Source organism: Amblyomma mixtum, chromosome 3 (assembly GCF_055824585.1).
Source record: "Amblyomma mixtum isolate Tamu chromosome 3, ASM5582458v1, whole genome shotgun sequence".
Lineage (NCBI taxonomy): Eukaryota > Metazoa > Arthropoda > Arachnida > Ixodida > Ixodidae > Amblyomma > Amblyomma mixtum.
Genome location: NC_143014.1, coordinates 250168285 through 250185079, shown reverse-complemented (window position 1 = coordinate 250185079; position 16795 = coordinate 250168285). Strand labels below are relative to the sequence as shown.

The 16795-nt window shown below is 49.1% G+C and overlaps 1 protein-coding gene across 1 annotated transcript; it reads left to right on the top strand.

The window, feature by feature from the left end:
* The first annotated feature begins 6616 nt into the window (after positions 1-6616).
* LOC149354308 (uncharacterized) lies at positions 6617-16551 on the top strand. Its single transcript, XM_089575957.1, has 3 exons — positions 6617-7202; positions 8037-8182; positions 15508-16551. Exons 1-3 carry the CDS (start codon positions 6617-6619, stop codon positions 16471-16473), a joined length of 1698 nt encoding a protein of 565 aa, XP_089432083.1. The 3' UTR covers positions 16474-16551.
* The last annotated feature ends 244 nt before the right edge of the window (positions 16552-16795 follow it).

Genomic DNA, 16795 nt, shown 5'->3' with positions numbered 1-16795 from the left:
GCTCAGCACTTTTCTCGCATCAAATAAAGAATAGACATATCCGGACAGCAAGCAAGGATTTGGTGTTATGCTTTACGAGCAGTTCTACACGACTAGACTCGCGCACGCTGCCGACGGCACTCTCTTTATGTTTTTTTTTTTTTTTTTGGGGGGGGGGGGGCAGTGGGTAATGCGGACCCCTGTAAAATGCACGCCGGCGCAGCCTTCGGCCGAATCACATAAATGTACCCTGGAGACTATGGAGGCGTATTGTCCTGTTCTGAATATTTTCGGCGCTGTTTAATGCCGGGAAGCATAAGAAAGATGCGCGCTGAAGCAGACGCCTAAGTGTCGCGAGGTAAGTCCACGTAAGAAGCTGCTGCGTAGCCACTGGTAAACCAGGACAGCACGTGCTTGCTGCTAGGGTCTCTCGATTTCTGTATACAAAGTACGGGATTGGGCAGGATGTGAGTTGTCTAGACGGCGATATTCTAGTTATGATTAATATAAACGCGGCAACTGCATGCGATGCTTTCGTTACAAACGCTCATTTCTTAACGGTCGTCTGCTGACCGCCCAGCCAACCCCCGCGGAGGCATCACTTTTTAAGCATGAAATGCTTTTAGCTCCCGTTGTCAGTGTGGTGACGTCACGCCGAGACCGAGAGCCAACATCCGGGCACTGAATCCCACACATCCTGGCACTGAATTCCACTCATCCGGGCACAGAAACGAGAACATCCGGGCACCGTACGAGATTCAACGAGATTGGTTGGTCGCGACTGAGAGAAGGATGAAAAGTAAAGTGCACGGGCCTGCCAACTGGCTCAAGCCGAGCCACCACCGCTGCCACGTCCATATAAAAGAGAGTTCAAAGTTAAGAAGACAGAGTAAAAGAGAGAGTAAAGACGCGCGTCGCAACAACCGCGTCCGCCGGGACGGACGCTGGCTGAAAAAACAGATACACGACCGCAGCCCGAAGGCTACGGCCGAATGCCACAGATACTCTTCAACGAGATTCAACGAGACCTCTAAGCCCTCCTACGGGACCGGCATACAAGCGCCGGTTGCTCTCCAAACGAGTCGCAAAAATTTTCCCGCCACGGAGAGCGAGACAACGAAAGAAACAAGCAAAACATCCCCAACGAGATCACGTCACTTTCCTTCTCTCTGCAAGGAGAGCGCAGGCCGAGCAAGGGCACCGGGTGGAGGGGGGAAAGAAGGGAGGGTTGGAGTTACTACCCGTGTTCATGCGTTTGTTCTTTTTTGGCTCGCTTACCAACGCTACTCATTGTAGGCGAGGAAGTCACGCCCCTCTCGCACTAACCGCCTCTTGACACTCGACGTACCCGACATCGCTAATCTAATTAAAGACCATAGCATACAATTTAAAATATCAAAGCCAGTCGAATTTTAATTGCTTCCAACTGCCGTTTTGATTCCGTGCTTTGCACTCTCCATTTGTTCTATGTTGTTATAAGCTGAACTCTTCACGACGCACTTATTACGCGTACTGGCTCAATTCCACTGGTTAACGTCGTGAGGAGCTCCAAGTTTTGTTGCTGGTAGATCGCGTTTTGCATGCACGCAGCTGGTATTGTTTCGAGAAGCACGTGTCGCCGGTGGCACCTTGCAGTAGCTTGATCGTCATGGAGGAAGTTTTCGGGGCGCATTCGAAAACTGCGCGAAGGTAACAAGTAGGCCGTCGCGGCCGACGCCGCACGCAGTCACTGCACTCCGTTTCATGCGTATAACAGCCGACGCTGCGACGGCTGCGGAAGTAACCCGCAACATTCAACCTTCTCGAAGAATCGGTGAGTGTTTGGATGAAAACAAAGTGTTGTATAAAACGAATTGCTGGCATTTGGAATCACGGTTGAAGCTGTGAGGCGCTCACTGTTCGGCCCATCTGGCTACAAATTTCACTGAGTGTAAGCTACTGTTTAGGCGCGGATGGAGTCGCAGCAATTCACCCTACCAGCCACGTTTCATATCGCCACGTACCATTCTTATACCCCTTTTACACGGGCACTGTAAAGGTACTTTGAACTAAAGCCCCATTACGCTACCAAGGGAGCACTACTTCAAGGGAGTTCGTCCGTGCTACACGGTCGCGGAACGAGCTTTGGAAAAAGCGTGTAGCGCTTTTAGCGTTTAGCGAAAAAGTGGATTAAAATTGGAAACTTTAGTGCGTATGAAACTACAACAGTGTCACATATTTTTCATAAAACAACTTGTTTTATACCAATACTATGCTGAAGCAACGCAATTTCAACTGCAGTGTAGACACGATCTGCCAAGCACAGAGCATAAAATCATAGTGCTGGCCACACTGAGCCCAACACGCTCAGCTTGGTTCTTCGGTTAATAAGAACGGTAAACTGGGCTAGTTGGTAGGAATTCATACTGAAAACTGCGCAAAAAACGAAGACACAGAACGAGAAGGCACGACACGGGCGCAGACTATCAACTGAATTTTTATTCACATGAAGAGGCCTATATACGTATCTTCTACCCACAGTGAGACAAGCACAAAAAACACAACAATCGCGAAAATCAACCCGAAACACAATCACACACTATCCCTTCGCGTGCACCGTGATGCAGCCGTCAATTACACTTCCAAAAAACCGCGCACAAACAAAATCACGACAACTTTAATGGTCACGCTGATATCACGCCAAAGACCCATATCGCCTGCTCGTCTTAAGAAAATTGGCCAAAAAGGTTATCTCCCTGTCAAGCAAGGCCACAGATGGTGATGCCACACAGGAATCCGAGTCTTTCTTGATTAGGTAAGCCTCCACCATCTCCCTGCATACCTGATCGCTATGTTTGAACAAGACGCTGGTCCTGTTCAAATGAGGGTAGCACTTTTCGCAACCCTTGCAATGCATGGCGAGATTGGAGGAAGCCGCTCCCTTCAACGACCTACGATGCTCCGCCATCCGCTCGTTTACACAACGACCCGTCTGGCCGATGTACTTTTTTCCGCACGAGAGCGGCACTTCGTAGACAACTCCAGTGTTACACTCTGTGAACCTAGTTTCCTTCCTGTGCGCTACCAAACAACCAGTTCCAGCACGACTGCCCTCAGACTCTAGCTTTTTACGCACAGCACTACAAATCCGCGCAAGCTTATTTTTGGCCGTGAAAATCACGTCCACTCCGTACCTCGCCCCAACTTTCTTGAGCCGGTGTGAAATTCCATGGACGTACGGAATTCCCACCACACGTCTCCGTCTCTCCTCCTGCTTGTTATTGGAACCACTACTTCCCTTCTTGGCCAGGATCCTTTCGGAGATCTGAGCCAACAACTGCTCCGGAAACCCGGCTTCCTTCAGCCTCTCCACCTGTGCCAGGAAGCTAGCCTCAACTTTGTGGTTACAGGACTTTGCTAGGGACGCTTTTAAGCAGGACGTGGCTATACCAGCCTTGACTATTTTGGAATGCCCCGAGCTAAAGTTCAACAGTGGTTTCTTCGTTCTAGGGTGATACTCCCAACACACACCATTATCCAGGTACTCGATACTGAGGTCTAGAAACTGGAGGGTATCCGAGCTGGGCATCTCGAAAGTGAATCTGAGGCCACCACCAGCATCCTTGAACATTTTTACGACGTCCGGAACCGCCCTGGGAGAGTTTGACTTCAAAATGATCAAGAAATCATCGACATAGCGGAAAACTCTTAGCGCTTGATCACCAAGATCCTCCGCCAGTTCCTGATCCATCCTGCTCAGATAAATATCGCTCAATACAGGTGCAACCCGGGAGCCGATGCAAACACCTGACTTCTGGACGTACACCTTACCCGCCCCACCCAACAAAGGTCGATTGCAAGTAAAAAGAAAGCAGTTCTAGGAAACTCTCTGTTGAAACACCGCATTCCGCCATAAACACCAGCTCGTCATTGTCTTTAACAATGCAGTCTTTCACTCTCTTCATGAGCTGAGGATGGGGCAGCGAATAAAACAAGTCTTCTACATCGATGCTGAAGGCGCAGTACTTTTTTCTGTCCAGCGCTGACAGGAACTCAACCACATTTTCAGAGTTGTTCACCAAGAAGGGGTCCAAAAGATTGAGTGATCTCAAGTGCCTCTGTAGAAACCCCGACACAACGTGCTGCCATGTATCCCGTTCAGAAATGATTGCCCTGAAAGGGACGTCCGGCTTGTGAGTCTTTGCCGTAAAGAATAAGTCCAGAACCGTACCTTTACCATTCTTCACGGCTGTAGCCAGTCCTTCAAGGTTGCTTCCTTGCAGCAGCGCCACGGCTTGCTTTCTGATGGCAGCGGGCTTTACAGCTACTTCCTTGAAGTTCTTTTTCACCGCCTCGCCCGCTTTTTGGGCAAAAATCTTTTCTGGGGCGAGGACAAAGAACCCTTCCTTGTCTGAGAGGAGAGGCCTCAAGCCCTCAGCGACCAAATAGTTCACCAAACCTTCCACTCGCCTTGGTGTCTTTGCCCTTCCACGGTCCATCACAATTGCAGAGCACTCCTCCACGCATCTAGGTTTGTCTGGCTCGGGAACAGCCCTGGGGACAGAACGCGAGAGCGACAACCGCTCTAGTGGCGTCATGGCAGGCTCAAAGCAGAACTTCGGTCCCAGCTCCAGGGTGCGCCGGTGTTGCTCTTCGATTTCTCGTTGGCCTAGGACAGTAACCTTCCTTGTGGTCGCTAAAGTCTTCTTCCTGATAGGCAGCGTGGGGCGAATGGAATTCCATAGGAACTCGGTAAGGCGGTCCGCTGTTCTGTACCAATCCTCACAAACCCGGTGCCGCAGTCGTTCATCCGTCATCACGCCACAGTGAACACGAAGGCATAGCTTGTAAAACCTTGCCTGTCTCCACCACTCCGAACTAAGGATACGGCAGAACCGTTTGGAGTGACCGGGGGACGGCCGAAGCCATCCGCATAACGCCTGGATGTCAGGAGGACAAACTTGCTGTTTTGCATACCATGACGTCGTTCTTGCTCGGCACACGCACACAGATATTAAAGCCGTCAACAAGCCGTCAACTTGGTGATCAAGCGCTAAGAGTTTTCCGCTATGTCGATGATTTCTTGATCATTTTGAAGTCAAACTCTCCCAGGGCGGTTCCGGACGTCGTAAAAATGTTCAAGGATGCTGGTGGTGGCCTCAGATTCACTTTCGAGATGCCCAGCTCGGATACCCTCCAGTTTCTAGACCTCAGTATCGAGTACCTGGATAATGGTGTGTGTTGGGAGTATCACCCTAGAACGAAGAAACCACTGTTGAACTTTAGCTCGGGGCATTCCAAAATAGTCAAGGCTGGTATAGCCACGTCCTGCTTAAAAGCGTCCCTAGCAAAGTCCTGTAACCACAAAGTTGAGGCTAGCTTCCTGGCACAGGTGGAGAGGCTGAAGGAAGCCGGGTTTCCGGAGCAGTTTGTTGGCTCAGATCTCCGAAAGGATCCTGGCCAAGAAGGGAAGTAGTGGTTCCAATAACAAGCAGGAGGAGAGACGGAGACGTGTGGTGGGGGAATTCCGTACGTCCATGGAATTTCACACCGGCTCAAGAAAGTTGGGGCGAGGTACGGAGTGGACGTGATTTTCACGGCCAAAAATAAGCTTGCGCGGATTTGTAGTGCTGTGCGTAAAAAGCTAGAGTCTGAGGGCAGTCGTGCTGGAACTGGTTGTTTGGTAGCGCACAGGAAGGAAACTAGGTTCACAGAGTGTAACACTGGAGTTGTCTACGAAGTGCCGCTCTCGTGCGGAAAAAAGTACATCGGCCAGACGGGTCGTTGTGTAAACGAGCGGATGGCGGAGCATCGTAGGTCGTTGAAGGGAGCGGCTTCCTCCAATCTCGCCATGCATTGCAAGGGTTGCGAAAAGTGCTACCCTCATTTGAACAGGACCAGCGTCTTGTTCAAACATAGCGATCAGGTATGCAGGGAGATGGTGGAGGCTTACCTAATCAAGAAAGACTCGGATTCCTGTGTGGCATCACCATCTGTGGCCTTGCTTGACAGGGAGATAACCTTTTTGGCCAATTTTCTTAAGACGAGCAGGCGATATGGGTCTTTGGCGTGATATCAGCGTGACCATTAAGTTGTCGTGATTTTGTTTGTGCGCGGTTTTTTGGAAGTGTAATTGACGGCTGCATCACGGTGCACGCGAAGGGATAGTGTGTGATTGTGTTTCGGGTTGATTTTCGCGATTGTTGTGTTTTTTGTGCTTGTCTCACTGTGGGTAGAAGATACGTATATAGGCCTCTTCATGTGAATAAAAAATTCAGTTGATAGTCTGCGCCCGTGTCGTGCCTTCTCGTTCTGTGTCTTCGTTTTTTGCGCAGTTTTCAGTATGAATTCCTACCAACTAGCCCAGTTTACCGTCTTATTAACTACATTTCTTGTTCAATGGGCTCTTTTCCGTGTGTAGCATTGTAATCTTCGTAACCCAGCGGTGTTGACGGCTTTAATATCTGTGTGCGTGTGCCGAGCAAGAACGACGTCATGGTATGCAAAACAGCAAGTTTGTCCTCCTGACATCCAGGCGTTATGCGGATGGCTTCGGCCGTCCCCCGGTCACTCCAAACGGTTCTGCCGTATCCTTAGTTCGGAGTGGTGGAGACAGGCAAGGTTTTACAAGCTATGCCTTCGTGTTCACTGTGGCGTGATGACGGATGAACGACTGCGGCACCGGGTTTGTGAGGATTGGTACAGAACAGCGGACCGCCTTACCGAGTTCCTATGGAATTCCATTCGCCCCATGCTGCCTATCAGGAAGAAGACTTTAGCGACCACAAGGAAGGTTACTGTCCTAGGCCAACGAGAAATCGAAGAGCAACACCGGCGCACCCTGGAGCTGGGACCGAAGTTCTGCTTTGAGCCTGCCATGACGCCACTAGAGCGGTTGTCGCTCTCGCGTTCTGTCCCCAGGGCTGTTCCCGAGCCAGACAAACCTAGATGCGTGGAGGAGTGCTCTGCAATTGTGATGGACCGTGGAAGGGCAAAGACACCAAGGCGAGTGGAAGGTTTGGTGAACTATTTGGTCGCTGAGGACTTGAGGCCTCTCCTCTCAGACAAGGAAGGGTTCTTTGTCCTCGCCCCAGAAAAGATTTTTGCCCAAAAAGCGGGCGAGGCGGTGAAAAAGAACTTCAAGGAAGTAGCTGTAAAGCCCGCTGCCATCAGAAAGCAAGCCGTGGCGCTGCTGCAAGGAAGCAATCTTGAAGGACTGGCTACAGCCGTGAAGAATGGTAAAGGTACGGTTCTGGACATATTCTTTACGGCAAAGACTCACAAGCCGGACGTCCCTTTCAGGGCAATCATTTCTGAACGGGATACATGGCAGCACGTTGTGTCGGGGTTTCTACAGAGACACTTGAGATCACTCAATCTTTTGGACCCCTTCTTGGTGAACAACTCTGAAAATGTGGTTGAGTTCCTGTCAGCGCTGGACAGAAAAAAGTACTGCGCCTTCAGCATCGATGTAGAAGACTTGTTTTATTCGCTGCCCCATCCTCAGCTGATGAAGAGAGTGAAAGACTGCATTGTTAAAGACAATGACGAGCTGGTGTTTATGGCGGAATGCGGTGTTTCAACAGAGAGTTTCCTAGAACTGCTTTCTTTTTACTTGCAATCGACCTTTGTTGGGTGGGGCGGTAAGGTGTACGTCCAGAAGTCAGGTGTTTGCATCGGCTCCCGGGTTGCACCTGTATTGAGCGATATTTATCTGAGCAGGATGGATCAGGAACTGGCGGAGGATCTTGGTGATCAAGCGCTAAGAGTTTTCCGCTATGTCGATGATTTCTTGATCATTTTGAAGTCAAACTCTCCCAGGGCGGTTCCGGACGTCGTAAAAATGTTCAAGGATGCTGGTGGTGGCCTCAGATTCACTTTCGAGATGCCCAGCTCGGATACCCTCCAGTTTCTAGACCTCAGTATCGAGTACCTGGATAATGGTGTGTGTTGGGAGTATCACCCTAGAACGAAGAAACCACTGTTGAACTTTAGCTCGGGGCATTCCAAAATAGTCAAGGCTGGTATAGCCATGTCCTGCTTAAAAGCGTCCCTAGCAAAGTCCTGTAACCACAAAGTTGAGGCTAGCTTCCTGGCACAGGTGGAGAGGCTGAAGGAAGCCGGGTTTCCGGAGCAGTTGTTGGCTCAGATCTCCGAAAGGATCCTGGCCAAGAAGGGAAGTAGTGGTTCCAATAACAAGCAGGAGGAGAGACGGAGACGTGTGGTGGGAATTCCGTACGTCCATGGAATTTCACACCGGCTCAAGAAAGTTGGGGCGAGGTACGGAGTGGACGTGATTTTCACGGCCAAAAATAAGCTTGCGCGGATTTGTAGTGCTGTGCGTAAAAAGCTAGAGTCTGAGGGCAGTCGTGCTGGAACTGGTTGTTTGGTAGCGCACAGGAAGGAAACTAGGTTCACAGAGTGTAACACTGGAGTTGTCTACGAAGTGCCGCTCTCGTGCGGAAAAAAGTACATCGGCCAGACGGGTCGTTGTGTAAACGAGCGGATGGCGGAGCATCGTAGGTCGTTGAAGGGAGCGGCTTCCTCCAATCTCGCCATGCATTGCAAGGGTTGCGAAAAGTGCTACCCTCATTTGAACAGGACCAGCGTCTTGTTCAAACATAGCGATCAGGTATGCAGGGAGATGGTGGAGGCTTACCTAATCAAGAAAGACTCGGATTCCTGTGTGGCATCACCATCTGTGGCCTTGCTTGACAGGGAGATAACCTTTTTGGCCAATTTTCTTAAGACGAGCAGGCGATATGGGTCTTTGGCGTGATATCAGCGTGACCATTAAAGTTGTCGTGATTTTGTTTGTGCGCGGTTTTTTGGAAGTGTAATTGACGGCTGCATCACGGTGCACGCGAAGGGATAGTGTGTGATTGTGTTTCGGGTTGATTTTCGCGATTGTTGTGTTTTTTGTGCTTGTCTCACTGTGGGTAGAAGATACGTATATAGGCCTCTTCATGTGAATAAAAAATTCAGTTGATAGTCTGCGCCCGTGTCGTGCCTTCTCGTTCTGTGTCTTCGTTTTTTGCGCAGTTTTCAGTATGAGTTCTTCGGTTCTTCCATTTGGTTCTTTTGCTGTTTTTTTTTTTTGCCTTGCGATCGTTGAGATTCTGATCACGTTTTTCCGTGTGCCTTGTGTTCGGCTATCTCCATCAAGATGAGTGACGATCCCTGGATCGTCACTCAGGATCCACGGCAGGTTCACCGCCACTCATTTTCTCAGAAAAAAAAACAAGCACGAAACTGTACAGACAAAAAAGAAGCAGTGCAGACTCGGAGTGCGGGTAGCGTAGGCGAGTTGTGGCAACCAGTGAGTCTAGTGGCAACAGCACCGCAGATATATCACTAGCTGCTGTCCGTCACTGTCCCTACCGCTGCAAACAACAAAACATGGCCGACATGGCAATGTAGTTACCCTGGCGCTTGTAAATCTGGGATGAGAGTACGGCATGGTGAGACCGCCGCCTCAAAAGAAATAATCTTTTATTTTAAAAGACCAATAATTTTACGAAGCAAATTTAAGAAAAGAATATCGAACGTTTCTTATCCCCATTTACTTTTGCTGTTAACTTGCTGGGAGAGAGAGTACTCCCTTGCAGCCTCAAAGGACAAACTCGGGCTGCCTTGATTCGAAGCTCCTTTGAACTAGGTGTCAGTAAAGATTTTATAGATCTTCTTTTGTTCGTTTCTTCAAAGGAAGGCTACCAAATCCTTCCTATAGTGAATTTGGCGTGCAGGAAGACCAGAAGGCATTCTTGTAGATGATGACAGATAGAAGAGCATATATTTACAACACACATGTAACGAGAGTAAAACTGGGAACAGCAGAAATGAAGCCCCAGGTCAGGCTGGACTCCATTCGTTCGGTTCGGTTTTTATAACCGTGACAAACAAAGAAATAGGGGCGGTCATTTCCAGTGGCCCGCCCCAATCAAACAGAGACCTACCCCATGGGTTGGGATCAGCCTCAAACCCTGGGTCTCGCTAACAAAACAAAATCGAAAACAAACACAACACCACACTCTCTTCCGTAAGAGCATGCACATCCTATCCCGTTGGGGCTCTCCTTCCGACCTGTTCCAAGCACACCGCCACCCTCTCTCCACTCGCACTGCAAGTCAAGTTCTTGGCACAGATGCGTACCCCTGTCATCAGTGCGTGTCATATGCAAACAATAGATGAGAGAGAAGCCGGTACGGCACAAACAGTGCGACGCTCGGGCAAGAGTGATCGATGAGCAGGCGGATAAGAGTGAGGAACGGATGTCGTTCTACGCATCGGCAAAAAAAACGCTGTAATCGTCTTTTCCTGGGAGCTCGTTGTCGGCTCGGCGAACCAGCTAAGGAAGGGTTCCTATTCTCCCCCCCCCCCCCCCCCCCATAACCTCCGTCCTTCAAAGAAGCTTCGGTTAGGTCCCGCGGCAGCGCAGGCAGCTTTGCGACCTTGGGTGTCTTTCCGACAATAGCCTACGGCGGGAGGGAGCCCCGTGAAGATAGCAGTGCGTCGAAAGACCAACTCCCTACTGCACTGAGCTTGGAGGGGCCACTGCCGCCATCTTGCAAGTAGTTCATATTCTGCCACCAGGCTACGACACTGATCCATCACTGAGAAAGTGTCTACCCGTCTTGCCCCCACCGACCCGAGACTGGTTTTGGTTGAGATGTTGAGATACGTGTCTGGTCCTTTCTTGACCCGTGTGCCTGAAGGCTTTTCTTTTGCTGCTGCGCCTGCCTTCAGAGGATTACAAACGAGCCATGGCAAACCCGGCTGCTAGTCCCCGTCGTGCGTGGGGAGAGGTGTCGGCTGGGGTGGTTCCGCATGCTTCTTTCTCTGCCTGTCCCTTGCCAAAGCCAAAGAGAGTGGGGCTTCCTTTATTCGGTATATGGTTCCGGAAGGGTGAAGGGAAACTGTTTGAGAGCCGGGACAAAGCGGGTACCGTCTTTGTACAAACAGCGTCAGAGGTGGGGTGAGGCCTGATTCTCACAGCGCGAAAAAAAGAAACGCTGCTCGGTGGTGCCGGTAGGACATGCCGAAGTAGCGGTGAAAGTCGTCTGTCGTCTGCTTGCGCTTTGGTTCACTGGGCTCTTATCGGAGAAAAAAAAAACGATGCGATCTCGCAAGCGGTGGAAAAAGTTTGAGGTTAGTTTATTAACTCTACGCAACTCCCCTGTTTTCGCAGCGAAACACCACGCGTACAGCAGCAAACAAATATATATGAGTATAGCAAGCTACTTTTAAAGCCGCTGCAGAAATGAGTGCTGCAGTCACAGTATTCAGGCCAATATGCACGAAATTGAGCATATGTAAGGTGGTAATGAACTTTGTTATCAATGGCTTGAGAGATTGGTCTTTATACAACCATTCAAGAATTAAGCTAGCAAAACAATTTAAACGGCTAATAAAAACAATGGGGCCTCAAGAGCTAGCAACGGGTGAACGGAATTTTGTTTTTCCGGCTCTTTTCGTTATCTCCGCAGTTACCTCTCTCGCCCCTTTCTCCTTTCTTCACCTGGATGGCTACCCTTGCATCAGCCATCCCCTTCACTTCGCTTTAAACCCGGCAGCAGTCTTTTCGTCCCCCACTTCGTTACCCTCCCGAAAAAACAAAAACAAATCATTTATCGTATATCCCACGCCTAGTGCAAACACAATGCTCATTCGGAGACCCGTTTTGGCTCGAACACCTCGTATATTTCCATATGAAATAAAACTGTCATCCGCTCTCTGTTCCTCGACAGCGGGCGCTTTTCGGGGCGCAAGACTCGCAAGACGCGTGCATCTCCCGACGGAGAGTACAAAAGTGAGCAGGCTTTTTTTATTTTCTCCCTGCCCGCGCACCCGCGCATCGCCGCCGCCGCCGACGATGCTCGCCAGCGCCATCTCTTGGTCGCAGCAAGCAAGCCGCGGGTGACGTGAGGCGAGCTCGTGCTATGACTGGTACGTTTTTCGTGGGGCGGGGCTCCGTCGCCGCCGTGTATGGCCATAAATCTATAGAAAGTCTAGACTGCATCGACAAAACTCTATGAAAATTTTTGTAAGGACGGCGCTGGATGCCCGAGAAAACCTTGTTTCCGTTTTAGGTTGTCACGTCCAAGTTTGAAAACTGAATTAAGGCTACATCAGGACTCTATCCTCAGCCTGGCTAATGTGTAACGCGGGCTGAGCATTGCATGTGACGTAGGCCCTGATAATAACTCTTAGGGGCACGGCACTTACATGCGCCTGTGAAAATTGTGTTTGTGTGACGTGGGGGTATATGAGTGTCATGTGACTGTGTTTCGCTTCATGTTTATCATTCTCACCTGTGCTAGCCGAGCAGCCTCTCCGCTTAAAATCAAAGAGGGCTCACCCCCCCCCCCCCCCCCCTCCCAAACACACACACTTCCTCTTGCTTAATTTGCGAGTTATAAGAAGCAACGGGTCGACTGCACTGTTGTTAACTCCTTAGCCAAGTTAAACGGCTCCAGTGGGCACTTTGGGCTAACAAAGAGGGCGCAATTAAGCGTTAGGTATCCTTCCATTCTTACGTCTCTATCACGTCATAATGCAGTAGTTCCACAGCTGGCTTTGAGGTTTGTGTTAGCGCAGTGGTAACCCGCACCGCCATCACCGCCGCCGCCCAAGATACATGGGCAACGGCGTCCGTCGTGGTCTAGGTAAGCCGAATGGTGCTCCTGGTAGTGCACATACAAGGGAAAAGGATGGGAAGGCTGAGTAGCCACAGAAAGCTGTATCGTCGATGTTACTATCTGGAGGGCCTCCTTTTAGGGAATGTGCCGTTTCGGTCTTGAGTTTCACCCGACTACAGACTTTACTGTTTTCAATGTCGTGACATATATTAGTGGGAGCAAAGAAAAAGAAAAAAAATAATGCTGCCCAGCCCGCATCGCAAAAGACACAACGTCGATACAGTGGAAACTTTGAAGAGTTAGTGATAATTGTCGACATAATTTCACAGCGCAAATTACTAAGTAAGCTAAAAGAGAAAGTGGACGCCAAAAATAAGGAAGGTGTCATACAAAGCAAATTATCTATGTTTATGTCCCATGTATATATTTCTAGCGTTTTTTTTTTCAATGAACCTTATAGTTGAAATCGGTGCCTTGTGTCCTTCCTTCTGCCCTCGTCTTTTGCGCGTGCAATCACTTCGTCACTGTTGATGCATAGTAATATTAGTAGTAGTCGGAACACTCCTGGTCTAGAGTGTAACCTGCAAACTATAGCGCTGTAAAAAAAAATTATCAAATGGTATTGCATCTATGATAAGAAAACTATAACAAAGACAGCTATACAATTTAGTCAACAGTCGGCGGATGCCTGTCCAACCTTATAAACTATGGTTGGTAAAGAAAAAAGCAAAGAGAAGTGGGCAATTGTCAATTTCCGTTTACCCTTGAGATGAATCAACATTGCGCAAGAGACGTGAAATTGCTATTGAGAGGGTTAGCACCGCAGGGTGTCGGAATGTGTTTACCTCAGAAGCAAATATTCGTCGTACATGCGGCGGCACCTTGCAACCAATTCCGATCAACTTAGACGGAATTTTGCCAAGGTTCACAAAAATACAGTATACAGATGCATACCATTCACGAGGCGGACTCGAGACTTTTTTATAGACATTGTACGAAGAAGAACGGGGGGGGGGGGGGGGGGGTGCAGGAACGCTGCCAAAAAAAAAAAAAACGGTCGGCTACAAAGCGATAGTTCTGTAGGGCGACCCCCTCCCCTCTCTCGTTTGGACCCTCAACTGCGTGCTATTCATTATAGACGTACAGTCTTTGTCAAAAGTAACCAGGCTGCATGGTTTGCTTCTAGCTCGTACAGTGGAGCCCTTACAGCTTCCCTGAAGCTGAAATGGTATTTAAAGGTAAGGACTGGGGGTCTTCTTACCTTCCAACATGTTTTGATCTTTAAGAAAGCCACAAGGGCTCCATTATACAAGCTAGAAGCAAACCACGCAGCCTGGTTACTTTTGACAAAGACGGTACGTCTTTCTTGCATCCTGTTTGCATCATTAGGTTGCTTATTCCCTCCAGAATTTTCCATCGCGTGCTGAAATGTATATCTTTCTTGCCTTGCGTCGATTTGCCTCGATTTGGTTGGATCAAAGATTGAAAAAGTGCGCCCGCGTATGTGTGTGTGTATGCGTGCGTGTCGACGCGCGCGTACCTGGAAACTGAAGGAACAGCTGCTATTTTCACACCGTCTATAGGGGATATTCAAAAAGGCGCGCCATCTGGGAGGAAAAACGCGAACTACTGCGCGCCATTTTGTCAGGGGCGTCGTTTGCGGCTCCACTGACTCTATGCTTCTTCAGTGGTGCGGTCGCAGCTCACCCTCCCGCGAACGATGCCGTCCCACTGCTGTGTCCCCTTGTGTACGCAGCGAGGGTACAAGGATCTGTCGGGGAACAAGGTAGGAATTCTTTTTTACCGGTGATTTCACGCTCTACTTAAAAAAAAAAAAAAAACAAACCTGCCGCCCGTCCGTGCAACGCTGTTTGCCAGTTGTTTGGCGTCGTGTCAACCTCGATTTCTGTTATTGCCGTCGTGCGTCACCGTGTCATGTATACGCTGTGCCTTCCTAGTTTACGTGTACTTGTTTTTGTTCGACACAAGCTGCTTCTTATGCGCGACATTGCATGCCCGCGCGGACACGCTTGAATGGCACCACCAGCGCTTGCGTAGCGCTTCGCCCCGTTTCTGAAAATAGGTATTCCTATGAGTTAAACTTGAGAGAGGATGAGCGAAGTCAGCAGCATTTTATTTGTAAGTGAACTGCATTCGTGTATATCGTGTTTATAATGATGCTGTTCTCCCGCGAGACAAACGTTATGCAAGCGAAAACTGTGGCGATTTCTGCCGAAGCTCGTGCTCGTTCAGTTGTATTTTAGCTTGCTTCGTCCGTGCTAAGTTCGCGCTTACAGTTTCAGGGTATTGTTCTCGCCGTCAGAGCAGCGCAATATTAGAACAGAGTCGCTAATGTGCCTGTTCATCGTTGCTAAACCCTCTTGTACTTACTGTTCAGGTTTCCTACCACGGATTTCCGCGAGATCCTGTTCTCCGCAGAAGATGGATTATTGCGATAAAACGGGATGAAGGCCCTTTATTTCAAGTCACAATGCATACACAGGTATGCTCAAAGCACTTCAAAAGAGATGACTTTGTACCAGGAGTGGCAAGTGGCAAAAGAATCCTTAGAGATGAAGTGGTTCCCACCGTGTTCGTGTTCGCGCGCGCAAAAAAAGAAAGAAAGGCTCCGAAAGCACGCACACCTTTGCCTTCAAGAAAGACAAAGCCGCAAGAACAACAGAGCTCAACACCATAGGAAGAAATGGAAAGTGAAGTCTGCGCTGCAGACGAGCAGCTGCCAACCCAAACAGAGCAAAGTTCCCTTGCTGAAGGGCAGGCATTGATGGTGACACAGGCCAAGGAAATCCAGCGACTGAAGCTACAGTGTAGTTTTGTAAGGAACGAACTGGCACAAGCAAAAGCGGCAGTTTATAAGTTAGAAGGCGACAACAATGTTTTGCGGCGTCAGCTTGAAGCAGAAAAGTCAAAGACTGCTGCCTTCTGCTTGGACCGTATTAAAGAATCGGATGAGGATTTTATGTTTTACACTGGGCTCCCCGATTACGAGCACTTTGTCGGACTGCTGAAGTATATCCACCCAGACGACAACACCAACTTGCATTGCAGAAAACCAAAGAACCTGTATAGTCAGGGAAGAAAAAAAAAGCTGGCCAAGGACGACGAGCTCTTTCTGGTTCTGGCCAGACTAAGACTTGGCCTATTTGAGCAGGATTTGGCTCACAGGTTCAACATCTCGCAAGCAACCGTATCCAGGATATGCACAACATGGATCAGTCTGCTCTACACTAAGCAGAAGAACTTGCCTCTGTGGGCATCACGAGAGGCTGTGGATGCAACTATGCCTGCTGTGTTCGTGGAAAAGTATCCAGCAACTAGAGTGATTCTGGATGCAACTGAAGTCAAGTGTGCAGTGCCCAGCTCACTAGCACTTCAGTCAAGCACATATTCTTCCTACAAGTCTGCAAACACGTTCAAAGGACTTGTTGGCATAATGCCAAATGGCCTCCTGTCCTTTGTTTCAGAACTGTTCACAGGTTCAATATCTGACAGAGAATTAGTCATTCAGAGTGGCTTTCTAAACCTTCCGTTTGACACAGGAGATGCCGTTATGGCTGATAAAGGCTTCAAGGTTGGAGATCTTCTAGAGAAGAAAGGTGTGGGCCTGAACATTCCTCCATTTTTGCATAACAGGAAGTTTTCGGCAGCAGAAGTGAAAGAAACACAAGAAATTGCATCTCTCAGGATTCATGTTGAGAGAAGGATACAGCGAATTAAGTCCTTCCACATTTTTGACCGTCCTGTTCCTCTCACCCTGGCACCATTAATTAATCAGATGTGGACTGTGGTTGCCATACTGACTAATTTCCAGTCAGACCTCATCTCCAAGCATGATTCTATTAGTGCAGCATTCTAAGCCGAGTATGAGGGCATCCTCTTTCCATGGAGGCGAAAAGCAAGGCATCCTTGTGCTGTGCGATGTCAGTGCACGTTAAAGAACCCCAGGTGGTCGAAAATTCCACAGCCCTCCACTACGGTGTCTCTCATAGTCTGAGACTGCTTTGACGTTAAACCCCAAAAACCAAACCAACCATTATCACCCTCACTTTCTCCACTGCAGCACAACGACTTCTCCCGTACACCTGTCCTGTGCCACTTATGCCCCCAGCTGCTTTCCTAGACATGCCACAAAATATGAGATTACAGCTCAGAAAATAATGTCTTTATGATTCTTGAAT

Excerpts from the sequence above, each read along its gene's own strand:
- LOC149354308 (XM_089575957.1), top strand. The coding sequence starts at position 6,617 with ATGACGGATGAACGACTGCGGCACCGGGTTTGTGAGGATTGGTACAGA. Across the intron at positions 7,203-8,036 it reads AGCCGTGAAGAATGGTAAAG|TTGAGGCTAGCTTCCTGGCA; the intron begins GTACGGTTCTGG and ends GTAACCACAAAG. Across the intron at positions 8,183-15,507 it reads AGGAGAGACGGAGACGTGTG|CTTGAAGCAGAAAAGTCAAA; the intron begins GTGGGAATTCCG and ends TTGCGGCGTCAG.